At 40.3% G+C, this 15,189-nt stretch overlaps 1 protein-coding gene across 2 annotated transcripts in view; it reads left to right on the forward strand.

Moving 5' to 3' along the window:
* The first annotated feature begins 10,191 nt into the window (after window positions 1–10,191).
* Window positions 10,192–15,189, forward strand: part of SVOP (SV2 related protein) — a 74,956-nt gene continuing 69,958 nt past the window's right edge. The window contains exon 1 of one of the 2 annotated variants that reach the window (XM_082700115.1): window positions 10,192–10,466. In XM_082700115.1, the coding sequence (XP_082556241.1) occupies window positions 10,432–10,466 (35 nt within the window). In that variant the 5' untranslated portion in view covers window positions 10,192–10,431. The remainder of the gene's footprint in view (window positions 10,467–15,189) is intronic. The other variant, XM_082700114.1, reaches the window with a different exon arrangement.

Raw genomic sequence — 15,189 nt, forward strand, 5'->3', positions numbered from 1 at the left:
ATCAGTTGAAGATCTGAATAGAACAAAGAGACTGATGTCCCCCAAGCAGGCAAGAATTCTGCTGGCAGATGGCCTTTAGACTTGAACTTTAATATTGACTCTTCTCTAGGTCTCTGCCTTGCTGGCCTATCCTGGATATTTTGGACTTGATAACTTCCACAATCATGTGAGCCATTACCTTAAAAATGATCTCTCAGTCTCTGTCTCTCTTGCTCTGATTGAATATATATCAGATTGAAAGCATGAAAAATATGATAACACACAGTAGTGTCAACTATATGAGGAAACAGGCGCTCTTGGGATTCCCTGTGGGAGCATAAATGAATATCTCCATCCAAGGCAATTTGAACTACTTAGAGAATCTAAAAATCTGCGTATTCTGTGTTCTAAGTATTTATCATACACACATAAGAATAAAGATATTTATTGCAGTCTTGGTTTTTTTTAAAAGATTTTATTTATTTATTTGACAGAGAGAGATCACAAGTAGGCAGAGAGGCAAGCAGAGAGAGAGAGAGAGGAGGAGGAAGCAGGCTCCCCGCTGAGCAGAGAGCCAGACGCGGGACTCAATCCCAGGACCCTGAGATCATGACCCGAGCCGAAGGCAGCGGCTTAACCCACTGAGCCACCCAGGCGCCCGCAGTCTTGTTTTTAATACTAAAAAGTATGGAAGCAACCTAAATACTCAGGAAAATTATGGCAACCACACACAGCATAGTACTGTGTACTATGAAAATAATGAGCCACCTCTTTGTGGACTGACAAAGAAGATTCTAAGATTCCAGGACGTTGAGAGAAAACAGTAAGGCGTGGGACAATGAAATGGAATGCTGTTATTTGTGGGAGAGAATAAAAATGAAGTGTTTATAGATATAGAGAGAATCAAGAAACTGGGAACACTGTTTGCCTCTTGTAAGGAAGCTATGTTACTGAGAACAGGGAAAGACATCCTTTTGTCCTTCGTGAATTTTGTACCATAGGCATGCATTATTTATTTAAAAAATAATTAAACATTTAAAACCTGAAAAACATAGGGGAAACAGTATCAAAACTGACATTCCTTTTGGTCAGAAATATTCATTAGAAGCTTGTGAAAAGTGAAAAAAGCAAGCCTTCATTGGATAAATATGATCTCAAATTTATAAAAAGATATTTATGTATGGGTGTCCCAGCATAAAAAATGACCAGACGGGTATATTCCCAAAGTGGTATCTCTCGTTATCTCTTTGTGGTATATAGTAATAATTTTAATTTTCTTCTGAATGCTTTTGCATGCTACCTGAATTTCTATAATGATCATTTATTTCTTTTACAATTAGAAAAACAATTTTTAAAAAATATTTTATTTATTTACTTGAGAGAGAGAGACAGCAGAAGGAGAGGGAGAAGCAGACTCTCACTGAGCAGGGAGCCCGGTGCAGGGCTTGATCCCAGGACCCTGGGGTCATGACCTGAGCTGAAGGCAGACACTTAACTGACTGAGCCACCCAGGCACCCCTAGAAAACCAATTAAAAATATTTTTTATTAACATATAATGTATTATTAGCCCCAGAGGTACAGGTCTCTGAATCGCCAGGTTTACACACTTCACAGTACTAGCACCTTCCCCAGTGTCCCTAACCCAACCACCCTCTCTACCCACCCCCCCAGCAACCTTCAGCTTGTTTTGTGAGATTAAGAGTCTCTTATGTAGAAAACCAATTTTTAAGAGAGGTCTATATGCATGATTTTGTCTTTCTTTAAGCAATAGTTCTGAATTATTGCAACTTTTGTTATTCATATCCTGGTTGATGTCCATTCTCCAGAGGAATCCTAAAACTCAGATTTAAGCTCCTCTTAATAATATTAAGCCCACATTTAACCCTTTCTAGGTAGCTCTTCAGTGTAAATCCTTTATAAAAATAGTTTGCAATAAGCAATTGCAGTAGTCATTACCTAATTTATATGACTGATCAGTTCATAATTTTGTATATTCACTTTCTTTTAAAAAAAGATTTATTTATTTATCTGACAAAGAGAGAGAGATCACAAGTAGGCAGAGAGGCAGGCAGAGAGAAGTGAGGAAGCAGGCTTCCCGCTGAGCAGAGAGCCCGATTCGGGGCTCAATCCCAGGACCCTGGGATCGTGACCTGAGCTGAAGGCAGAGGCTTAACCCACTGAGCCACACAGGTGCCCTGTATATTCACTTTCTTAAACTAGCAAGCCCCTTTAAGCTTTTTAGAACTTGAATATGGTTAATCATGTACACTTCTTCCTATTTGATATTAATTGATGTCTTGTCAAATCGTGACTGGATTCTTTGTTTTCCCCCAGTAAGAATGACATTCAGAATCACTCACTCCTGTTCAAACAGTAGTCCTGTAAGATCTTAGCACATTGCTTTAAGAAACTGCCAAATAGTTTTCCAAAGTGTTTGTACCTGCCCCCCCCCCCAGTTTCTGGCACAAGGCTCCTGAAACCTCCGTGATTTCCTAAGTGTTAAGAGCACTAGGAACATCTTTCATTCTATTGACGTGACTCTGAGTGGGCTCTGAATGGGAGCTGGCTACCATAAAGCCCAAGCCACGATTAGAAGGTTGGAATGTTCAGCTCTACCTCCCATCCTCCAGAGAGGGGAGAGGGGTTAGAAGGGAAGTTAATAATTGATCATGCCTTCATGAGGAAAACTCCATACAATCCCAGTAGTAGGGGTTTGGAGAGCTTCCGGGTTGGCAAATGCACCCCAACTCCATGGGAACAGAAACTCATGCACATTTGGGACCCTCCCAGTCCTCACCTTATGTATTTATTCATCTGACTGTTCATCTGTATCCTTTATCAGATCCTTTAATAATCTGATGAATGTGAAGAATTGTTTCCCTGAGTTCTGTGAACCACTCCAGCAAATTAACCGAACCTGAGGAGGGGGTCATGGGAACCTCCAGTTTGTAGCCAAATTGGACAGAAGTTGTGGAGAACCTAATTGCAATTGCTATCTGTAGTAGGATAGAAGTCTCATGGTCTTCTCATGGGATTGAGCCCTTAACCTGTGGGATCTGACATTATCTTCAGGTAAATAGTGTCAAGGTTGAGTTAAATTGTAAGACTTCAGCTGGTGTTACAGACAATTGCTTGGTGTGAGAAATCATGATATGAGAAATCTGGTGACAGAAGCATGGTGAATGTGGTAGTAGTTTGAAAAGTGAAAGAGAAACACAAAAGATGCTGGGGTTTTTTTCCTACTAAGGAAAACTGAGCAGGTTTTCCCTATATACAGGTATGAAGAACTAAGGAAAAAGTTAGAACAATATTTCATCAAATATAGGATGTTGGGGCACCTGAGTGTCTCAGTTGTTACGTGTCTGCCTTTAGCTCAGGTCGTGATCCCAGAGTCCTGGGATCAAGCCCCTCGTTAGGCTCTCTGCTTGGCGGGAAGCCTGCTCTCCCTTCCCTCTCTCTCTGCTTGTGTTCCCTCTCTCACTCTGTCTCTCTTTGTCAAATAAATAAATAGAATCTTTTTTAAAAATAGAAGATGTTAATGAAGAGATAGAAATTATAAAAAGAAATCAAGTAGAAATTCTGGACTTGAAACTGAAATGAAAAATTCACTAGAGGGACTCCACAACAGATCTGAGCAGGCAGAAGAAAGAATCAGTGAACCCAAAGGCAGACCTATTGTTTCCGTAGTGTAGTGGTTATCACGTTCGCCTCACAGCAAAGGTAGACCTATTGAGATTATTCATTTTAGAAGCCGAAAGAAAAATAAATAAAGAACACTGATCAGTGGCACCTGGGTGGCTCAGTTGTTAAGCTTCTGCCTTCAGCTCAGATCATGATCCCAGGGTCCTGGGATCAAGCCCCCACATCTGGCTCCCTACTTGTTGTGAAGCCAACTTCTCCCTCTCCCACTTCCCCTGCTTATGTTCTTTCTCCCACTGTATCTCTCTCTGTCAAAGAAATAAATAAAATCATAAAAAAACACCAATCAGAGTATAGAGACCTGTGGAACACCATCAGGCATCTAACAGATGCACAGTGGAAATTCCAGAAAAGAGGAGAAAGAAAGAGACAAAAATAGTTGATAAATAGTGACTAAAAACTTCCAAAATTTGATGGGAAACAATAATATACACATCCAAGAAGCTCAGTGAACTCCAGGATAAATTCAAAGAGATTCACACTTAGACTCATAAAAACAGTCAAAAAAAGAGAATTTTGAAAGCAGAAAAAGAGGAGACCCTCACACAAAAGGCTCTCAATGGGATTAACAAATGATTTCTCATCAGAAACTATAGGGTACAGAAGGCAGTAGGATGATATATTCAATGTTATTAAAAAAAAAAGGATTGTCAGTCAAGAATCCTATATCTGGAAAAATAATTCTTCAAAAATGAAGGAGAAATTGATACATTCCAGATAAGCAAAAATTGAGATTTGCTTCCAGCAGTCTTGTCCTGCAAGAAATACTAAAATGAATTTTTTAGACTAAAATGTGAAGACACTAATTAGTAATTCAAATCCACCTGAAGAAATAAAGATCACCAGGAGAGATATTATAAAGGTAAATTTAAAAAATGGAAAGTGTGGTTTTTGTTTGTAACTCATTTTCATCTTTATTTACAGTGCATAAAGATATAACTTACAATCATAACAATTTTTTAAAAGATTTTGTTTATCTGACAGACAGAGATCACAAATAGACAGAGAGGCAGGCAGAGAGGAGGAAGCAGGCTCCCTGCTAAGCAGTGAGCCCGATGTGGGGCTCGATCCCAGGACCCCGGGATCATGACTTGAGCTGAAGACAGAGGCTTAACTCACTGAGCCACCCAGGCACCCCCAATCATAACAATTTAAAAGGTGGCAGAAATGAAGATATGCAAGAGCAAGGTTTTTGCAGAATAATGAGATTAAATTGGTATTAATCCAAGCTAGATTGTTATAAATTGGGATGTTAATGGTAATCCTTAGAGCAACCACTAAGAAAATAACTTTAAAAATATATAATAAAAGAAATGATAAGGGAATTAAAGTGGCACACTAGAAAAAACATATTTATCACAAAACAAGGTAGGGATAGAGGAATGGGGGAACAAAAGAGACATAAAACATAATTTGTTTTCTACATGATCCATGATCACATTACATTTAAATGGATTAAACTCCCAAAAATCCAGGAACTGGTAGAATGGATGAGACAATATGATCCAACTATATGCTGTCTACAAAAGTTTTTATTCATTTTAGATTCAAAGACATAAATAGGTTGAAAGTAAAAGAATGGAAGAGGTCTTGCCATGAAAACAGTAACCAAAAGAGAATGAGGTGACTATGAAATATGAGACAAAATAGGCTTTAAGACAGGAAAAATATTACTAGAGACAATGAAAGACATTTTATGACGATAAAGGGTCAATTCATCAAGAAGAAATAACAACTGTAAGCATGCATTCACTTAACAACACAGCCCCAAAATACATGAAGTAAAAGAAGACAGAATTTAAGGGGAATCTAGACAATTCAAGAATAACAGTTGGAGATTTCAATACCCCACTTTCTTTTTTTTTTTTCCCTTAAAGATTTGATTTACTTATTTGACAGAGAGAGATCACAAATAGGCAGAGAGAGAGGGGGGAAGCAGGCTCCCTGTTGAGCATTGAGCCTGATGTGGGGCTCGATCCCAGGACCCTGAGATAATGATCTGAGCCAAAGGCAGAGGCTTAACCCACTGAGCCACCCAGGTGCCCCAATACCCCACTTTCAGTAATGGATAGAACAACCAGACAGAAGATCAGCAAAAAAAGAGAAGTTTGAGCAACATGATAAACCAAGTAGATCTAACAGACATCTACAGAACATTTCCCACAATAGCAGAATACAATTTCTTCTCAAATTTACATGGAGCATTCTCCAAGATAGACTATAAAACAAGTCTCAGTGGATTTTAAGACTGCAACCGTACAAAGTATGCTCTCCAACCACAATGCAATGAAATTAGAAATCAGTAATGGAAGGAAATTTGGGAAACTAATAAATACATAGAAATTAGACAACACATTTCTAAATAATAAACAGGTAAACAAGGAACTGAGAAGGGAAATTAAGAAACACTTTGAATTAAAGAAATTGAAAGTACAAGTCACAAGAGTGCAAAGAAAAGACCATCGCTTCTTCAGTGTTCACTCAGATATCTTGAACTTCTCTGCTTGATAACCTCTTCCCTAGGTCTGGATAGGTGTTCTGGCCTCTGATTCACATTTATCTCTTCCTTATTTTATGTCCTTCTGAAAATACAATGTCTAAGAGATCGTGGTTTTATTAGGAGAACTTTAGAGTTTATCTTTTGAGCCAGCTGCCCCAAAATACAGGAAGAAAAAGAGGACAGAATTGAAGGGGAAAATAGTTCTCTTTGCCCTCTCCAGTCCTCTCTCATTGTAGATGAGAACACATCTTGTGTTTCATTGAAGAATAAGACATATGAGCAAGGGACTCTTTGAGGTTGTACACTTTACATTTTTTAACAAGGGCTTACCCTCCTGGTTAAGCATCCCCTTTCTACTGGCTCCTGGGTAAAGTCCGTAAGTAATTAACAGCTTGAGCACAATGCCAGGGACCTGGGAATGACTCCAGGTGGAAATGCCATCCTACCAGCAATGGCCAGCAGAGCAGGGATCTACCATCAAAGCCTTATTTGCCCCCTTTGTGTTTTTTTTAATACAATTTCAGTTCTAAAGAAAAAAATCTCAATAATAAACAACAGGATTCAGAACACAGTTGATAGGAGAATCACTTGTTCAAAGCACGTAATTGTATATTCAGTATTTCAGGCTACAGGACGGCTTGTCAGTCTTTATTCCAGCCCCTATAGGTTTTGTTTTAAGAATCTGAGAGGAGAGATCATGATGCATCACTCTGATGTGAAATAAAACCCATCTGGCTTTTGGCATGTCCCCATTTCCCGGGCAGATGGATAATGTGGTTAACTGGAAGTAACTGCCTTTATAATATTCATATCTACCCGAGGATGTCTCAAAGATCAGAGGTCTAAACAAACATGGGTCATATTTTTCTTGGCTGATAATCTCATTCAGATATAACTTTAGAGCAGGGCTTGTCAGTGAGGTCCCCAGGCCAACAGAATCAGTATCATTTGAGAACCCATTAGGAATGGAAGCTCTCAGGCCTCACCCCAGACCTGCTGAATCAGAAACTCCGGGGGTGGTGCACAACTATGTGCATGCAACAAGCCCTCTGGGGGATGCTCACTCACACTCAAAGGCGGAAACCACTGCTTTAGAAAAGTGTAACCATATTTCTAAGAAAGAAGAGAAAACATTAATTCTTTAGGATTTTTAAAATACCTATTACATACTAAGTACTGTTCCCCCAGTTTTCAGCAGTGAGCGCCTCAAGTCTCCAAAGAGCAGTGAGGGAAGCTAAATGTGTGAAGCCTTGATAAAGCTCAGCAGGCTGCTTGGAAGCATCACTTCCTAGTGGCCAGACAGAAAGGCAGACCCAGTTGAAGAACACTGCTTCCCTCTCCACCAAAAAGCTGGTGATCCTGTTGTGTGAAATCTCTGTTTAGAGGTTGACAAAACTTGAAGTCAATATTATTATTTATTATTAAAAATTATTGAAAGTCATTTTTAAAAAACGGCTCTATTAAAGTTTAATTACACGCCACACAATTCACTCTTTTTGTTTGTTTTGGTTTTTTTTTAAAGATTTTATTTATTTATTTATTTGAGAGAGAAAAAGAGAGAGAGAGGGACAGACAGAGAGACAGAGGGACAGAGCAGAGGGAGGAGCAGAGGGAAAGGAAGGGAGAATCTCAAGCAGACTCAGTGCTGAGCGTAGAGCCTCACCTGGAGATCAGTCTCATAGATCTGGGATCATGACCTGAGCCAAAAACAAGAATTACGTTCAGCTGACTGAGCCACCCAGACGTTCCCAATTCACTCCTTTTAAGTGTAAAATTTGATGACCACCTGATGAACTTTTGGGTGTTTCCACTTTTTGATGTTATGAATAATGATGTTATAAACATTTCTGTACAAGCTTTGTGCACACTGTGTTTTCATTTCTTTTGGGTATTTACCTGCAATACAAGTGGCATTACAGTGTCATGAGGTAACTCTGTGTTTAAATTTTTGAGAAACTATCCAAACTGTTTTCTATAGTGGGTGCACCGTTTTATATTCCCAGCAGCTGTGAACGAGGGGAATGTCCCATCTATATCCTCACAACACTAGTTATTGTCTGTTTTTTTAATTCTAGCCATTCCAGTTGGTATGAAGTGTTATCTTGTTGCCATTTTGATTTGCATCTCCCTAATGGCTAATGATGTTAAGCAATATTTTTCAAGTGCTTGTTGGCTAGTCACACATTTTTTAAAAATATGTATTGATTTATTTGAGACAGAGCATGTGTATGAGTGGGTGGGGAGGGGCAGAGGGAGAGGGAGAGAATCTCAAACACACTTCCTGCTGAGCGCAGAGCCCTACATGGGGCTAGATCTCACAACCCTGAGATCAGGACCTGAGACGAAATCAAGAGTCAGACGCTTCACCAACTGAGCCATCCAGGTGCCACATCTGGCCACACATCTTCTTTGCAGAAATATCTATTCATATTATTTTTCCATTTTTATTTTTTAAATATTTTATTTATTTATTTGGCAGAGAGAGAGAGAGAGAGCAAGAGAGGGAACACAAGCAGGAGAGAGGGAGAGGGAGAAGCAGGCTCCCCGCTGAGCCGGGAGCCCTATGTGGGGCTGGATCCCAGGTCCCTGGGATCATGACCTGAGCCAAAGGTAGTTGCTTAAATAACTGAGCCACACAGGCTCCCCTATTTTTCCATTTTTAAATTACACTGTCTTTTTATTATTGAGTTGTAAGAGTGCTTTAAATTATTTGAAGTAAGTCTCTTATCAGGTACATAATTTGCAAATATTTTTCCCATGCCATGGGTTGTCTTTTCACTTTCTTGACAGCGTCCTTTGAGACAGAAAAGCTTTTAACTTTGATCCAGCCCAATGTACCTAATTTTTTCTGTTGTCACTTGTGTTTTTGATGTCGTGTCTAAGAAACCACTGCCTAATTTAAGGTCATGAGGATCTATTCCTATGGTTTCTTCTAAGAGTTTCATAGTTTTGAATCTTTACACTTAAAAGTGTTCTTGTTGACCTTTCAGGCTACTCAAAACACATCTCTCTGTGAATCTGGCTTATGACTGTCAAATAACCAACTATCAGGCTTGCCTGGAACTCAGGGCTTCCTGAGGACTTGGAACTTTCAGGGCAAAGACTCAAGTTCCTCGGCAAACCAGGATGAATTGGACACACTACCAATAGACCTCCAACCTGTCAGCTCTAATAGAAATCATTACCCTTCCTCTCCATAGCTTAAAATAGATAATGAACCCCTACTCACCTGGAGTGAAAGATCAGTTTGCTTTCAGTTTAACAAGCATGTATTGAGTGTACACAATGCAAAGCCCTGGGGTTGCATTTAGTGGGGAATATTAAATTCCAATTTCAGTGTCCATAAATAAAGCTTTATGGTTCTAGGCCCTTGGGGTACATCAGCAAGCCTTTACCGAGCTTCAGTTCTAAGACAGCAGAGATTCTAGCTGGAGGAGGATGGGAAAAACAGATAGGGAGGATTTTGAAGGTGGGGATTTGGTTTTATTAATCTTTGGTCTTATTAATCTTTGGTTTTATTTATCTTTGATTCCCCAGTGTGGCTGGGGAATCACAACCCCTCAATAATGCTTGTTTGTGGAATGAATGAATGAATGAATGAGTGGCCTTTGGCTTTCTCATACTTAACTTCTATCTTTTTTTTCTTGATTCATTTCACTAGACAGCTCCATGATGACAATGACATGTCTAACTTGTCTTGCATATGCCTGGTGCCTATTACAGTGCCTGGCACAGTAGGTGCTCAATAAACGGTGTTTTAATGCATGCCCACGTCTTTGAATTTTTCATTCCCTTCATTTGCTATACCAGCCTGGGTTTCAAGAATATTACACCGGTAACAACATTAATGAATCCCCACAAATAAACATTTAGAGAGGGGTTGTCAGCCAAAGAGTGCTCATTGGTACCTCGACAGCCATTTCACAGACTGTTGTGCCCTATAGGCACCCAGTAAAACATCGCCAATCACAGAAAGCCTGTAAATTCCTCTAACCAGAAGGGCTCTTCCCCGCCCCCTCTCCCCGCGCCGCTCGCTCTGCCCTCCGCCTGCTCCTCTCCGCCCACTCTCCTGGCGGCGGCGGCTTTGTCTCGTGGGCTGGTCCCTGGCGGCTCCCTCCCCCGAACAGCTGCCGCCGAGGGAGGAAGCGGCGCGGGAGCTATCCAGCACCCCGGTGCTGAAACCCCGACCGCCGGTCATCCACCAACACCATGTAAGGGCCATGAAAAGGGCTCGTCCTGGCTCAGCGCGGACATGGAGGAGGACTTATTCCAGCTAAGGCAGCTGCCGTGAGTATCATGGGGGCGAAGGAGAGGAAGGCAGGCTTTCCTTTAAAAAATGAAAACCTGCAGGGGGGCATCTCTGCATGGTTTCTTGAATGTACAAGGAACTGTTGGAGAGGAAAGAATTAGGCCCCGAGGAGACAAGCCATTTTCCTATTCCAGCAGTCCAGCCTCTGTATCTCTGACTCAGTTCTATTTTTCAGATCCGTCAGAATCTTATGGGGAGCTAGGGGTATTGTGTTTTCCCTTGTAATTGCTCTCAGTCCTAAAGGGATTTTTGAGGTCTGTGTTTTAAGAAAGCATTAGCTGCTGTTTTGAAATGTGGACTGAATTGATGAGTCCATGCAATGACATCGGTTTTTCCCAGCCTTTTCTCCTATGCCGTGAAATTCCCAATTTTTCTGCAAGGTCTTATGGAAGGGAATGGTACTGCTCTTGCAAAGTGGTTTCTAAAAGGCTGGAATGCCTTCCTAGAGGGGAGGCTTGGACAAAGTCTTGTTTATGAAGTGTGTGAATGAGAGGGCTGAAACCTCTTGCCTTCTTCTGAATGAAAGGTTTTTGTAAGAGCTAGCTAGAGTGAGACTCTGTCTATGGCTATCCTTCAGAACATCAGGAATACAAAGCTAGAGGATGGGAATTTTTAGGGGATATCAGATTTGCTCTGAGAATCTTGGGAGAAATACAACCAAGCAATGGAAAGGACAGGGGCTTTGTGGACGGGTTTACGGATTTCTCCTACTACAAGCCAGTGGTGATTTGTTAAGCAAATCCCAAGACTATGAGATGGGGCATTAATGCGGATTTTTGTTTTAATTTTCAGACGCACTAGCCATTTGAATGGTAAAAGTAGACACTGTTTGGAGTTGTTGTAAAAGATACATCATTGTTAGTGTGTGTATTTTCTTGACTTAAATTTCCCCCCCCCCTAAGCCACGGAGAAATTCTCCCAAGTGACTTTTAGTGTGATTGATACAGCTCTCTGAGGCTCTGAATACTGAAGGGTATTGTAAATGTTTACTTCTCAATTGGTGTAAAAATTAATTTTCATTTTAAAATTTTAATTAAATTTTACTCTCAAGTTTTTATTAATTGATCCACAAATAGCATATCTTATGTAATCAGCATTATTTCACAAATGCCAAAAGATGCTCAGTTATAATATCCAGAGGTCGATGTATGAATACATAAAAATACACATATCTGAGTGTAAATCTCTCGAGGAAAACATACCACTTTCAATGAAAATAATATCATGTTAAAAAAAACAGCCCATTATCTCAAAATAAAAAAAATAATTCAGAAAATGAATTCTCATACTCAGAAGAAGAATACAATACATATTGGAACTGCAGCTACTGAGATGAATTTTCAAATAATGACAGAGCATGTGAACTTTGCAGATTACTCAGATTCCATGTATATTTAATCTATTCAGCTATAGACATGACACTATTGTGACAAGTCCTTCCTTAATTAAAAAGAAAGTAAAAATGATGACAGTTTTATTAACTTAAATTTTAAAAATCATTTAGTTTTTATACTAATGTATATAATATAATGTACTAATATAATCTCTGCATAGAGTAAATAAAGTTAAAAAAGAAGTACAAGAATAAAAACTAGTCTCTCTCTTCCCAAACCACAGGTTAAGTTTCTTGGTTATTCTCATTGATACTTTAACACAAAAATACATGTAATATCTATTAGCGAGGTGAAACTGTGTATTGGCTAAGAGCATTAGCTCTTGAGTAAGACAGACTTGAGTTCAGATCCTGGCTTTGCCACTTTCTGGTTATTGGACTTTGAGCAACTGATTTAACCTTTCTGAGATTGAGTTTCCCTCGCCATAAAATGGGGCTCACAATCATCCTTGATTCACAGAGTTATTGTAATGACCAGGTGAGAAAATGTATGCTGAATGCCCGGTAGACATAAAGCATTCGACATATATTAACTAATATTATTATTATCTTTAAAAATCATTTAGAAAAATCTTTAAAAATCATTTAGAAAAATAGATATAGACTCCCTATGTTGAAGTCTTCAAAACTGTAATCTGCAATTTGAATGAAGTCAAAATTAGCCCTGAAACGTGTTGACGTCTATTTATAAAAAGGGAGTGAAGTAAAAGGAACAGCCACGTGAATCTGAGTGGGTTACAAATCACGACTTAGATGTTTTTTTAAACCACACCCTCTGTATACTGTGCACAGACAGCGCGCAACAGATTTCCTGAGAGCAATATGGTTTTTAAAAAAAATCAGAATGCTTTGGAGAGGGTTGGCAAGAGTGGACTTCGGAACAGCCTCAGTCCTATGGGAAGCGAAGTGTTAATAGATTATAAGCCACTAAGTAGTTTACAGGGTTTGGGGAGGGGAGAAGGAGTTGAAGGTGCCTAAGGAAACAGTCCCTCCTTGCACTTGGAAGCTCCTTCACACAACTCAAGGATGGTTCATTTTAAGCCCCAAACAACCTCTGTCTTTTACCTGTTGTCCTTTCAGGCACAGTACCATGTACAGGAGACTCCAGAGGCTAAGATTTTGTGCCTACTTCTGCCTTTTGTGTGACCTTGTACAAGGTAGACTTCTCTGGGTCTTTCCTTTCTAGGATGATTTTTTTTAAAGATTTTATTTATTTATTTGACAGATGGAGATCACAAGTAGGCAGAGAAACAGGCAGAGAGAGAGGGAGGCAGGCTCCCTGCTGAGCAGAGAGCCTGATATGGGCTCCATCCCAGGACCCTGAGATCATGACCTGCCATGATCAAGGCAGAGGTTTAACCCACTGAGCCACCCAGGTGCCCCTAGGATGATTTCTTGAAAGCAACTTTTGCAGACGGCATTGGTTAATTGGTTGATTGATTCATTCATTATATTCATTTGGGCACATAGTACAAGGGATTCTGCAACTGAATAATATAGACACAGTCCTTGCCCTCAAGGTAGTCACAGTCTGGAGCTGCAATGTCCAATATGGTCGTCACTAGCTTTATGTGGTTATTTAAATTTATTTTTTAAAAATATTTTATTTATTTATTTGACAGTCAGAGATCACAAGTAGGCAGAGATGCAGGCAGAGAGAGAGAGGAGGAAGCAAGCTCCCTGCTGAGCAGGACCCTGAGATCATGACCTGAGCCGAAGGCAGAGGCTTTAACCCACTGAGCCACCCAAGTGCCCCTGGCTATTTAAATTTAAACTTAAATTATATAATTTGGATATGAAATCATTTCTATAGTATAATATACAACATAAAATGTAATTTATTATTTAAAATATGTGAAATTTAAAAAAATCATCTTTCTCAATTGCACTAACTACATTTCGGGTGCTCAATAGCCACATGTGGTTACTGGCTACCATATTGGACCACGCAGGCCTGAAACATTTCCATAATGGCAGAAAATTCTACTGGACAGCGCTGAACTGGTGCTGGGAGAGGCAGACATCAAACACATATCATTGCCCAATAATTATGAAGATTGTTTTAAGGCTGCAAAGGACAAGTGCAGGGTACGGTGAGACTAGTACTAGGTGGGGAAGGAGGGGAGGATCAGTGAAAGTTTCCTTGAGGAAGTGACATTGCTGTTGAGCCCCCAGAGATGTGTAGGAGTCATCCAAGGAAAGAGATGGGATGAGGAGTATTATGGACAAAGGGAACTGTGTAGATAAAAGCACTGAAGTAGGAAAAAAGTGTTGCGTCTCAAAATCAGGCCAGTGGAGGGAGCATACAAAATGAGGAACTTAAGGGAGGCTGCAGAGGATGACCTAGACGAGGCCATACAAGACCCTGTAGTCTGTGACAATGAGCTGGAACTTTATCCTCTGTTTGCCCAAATTTCTCTCTCCCTCCTTTCTTACAAACTTTGTCTTCAAGATTAAACTTAAGCCCATTGTCTCAGTGAATCTCCCACTGACTTCTCCTGGGCTTAATCAACAGTAGGGATAAAAGTGTGGGCTCCGAGGCAGGCAGACCTGGGTTTAAACATCTGAGTGGCCTTGGGCCAGTTACTTCACCTCCTGAAGGCTGGGTGTTCCTCCTTAAAGTCAAGATGATGGCAGTCTCTGCGTGACCGGTCTGTTGTGAAGATCAAGATAGTCATCATTGGGAAGTTCTTAGCACAGTACCTTCACACTAGCTTAGTTTCCCTTAACCTCCAACATTACCTAGAAGCCATGGCCTCCTTCTCCAAACACTAAGAAAATGTTCCCCAAAGGGGAAGATTCCTTGCCAAGGAGGAGAAAGGGGTTTCAGTATCACTCACTTCACAGACAAAAAAGAAAAGGAAAGAAAAGAAGAGTCATTTCAATAGCTTAGGTCTGGATCCTCAAGGTCAACCCACCAGAACCTTTTAAAACTTCAAGCTCAAAACTGCTCACACCCCATCATTTCCAACACATGCCACCCAGCCTCACCTCTAGGGGATATGTGTTTTAGTGACTTAAGGGGAACAATCAATCTGGAGTCCAAATAAAGAAGCTCCCTGGCAAAGAAGCCATTGCTTGGGTGATTTTAGGTTTCAAGGAGGATCATCCAAGGGTCTGCTGGCCCAGAGAGTAGCTTTACCGCCCCAGTCAAACTCCTCTCTGGCTGTCTAAAAGAATTATGCAGATCTGTATGCAAGTCACTGTGTGATCTTAGGCAATGTATTTGCTTTCCTGAGACCTAAGGGGTGCCTGGGCCAACTTTAAGGGCATTTTTATCTTTATGATTCTAAGCTGTCTAGATGGGT

Source organism: Mustela nivalis (genome assembly GCF_964662115.1).
Source record: "Mustela nivalis genome assembly, chromosome: 14".
NCBI lineage: Eukaryota > Metazoa > Chordata > Mammalia > Carnivora > Mustelidae > Mustela > Mustela nivalis.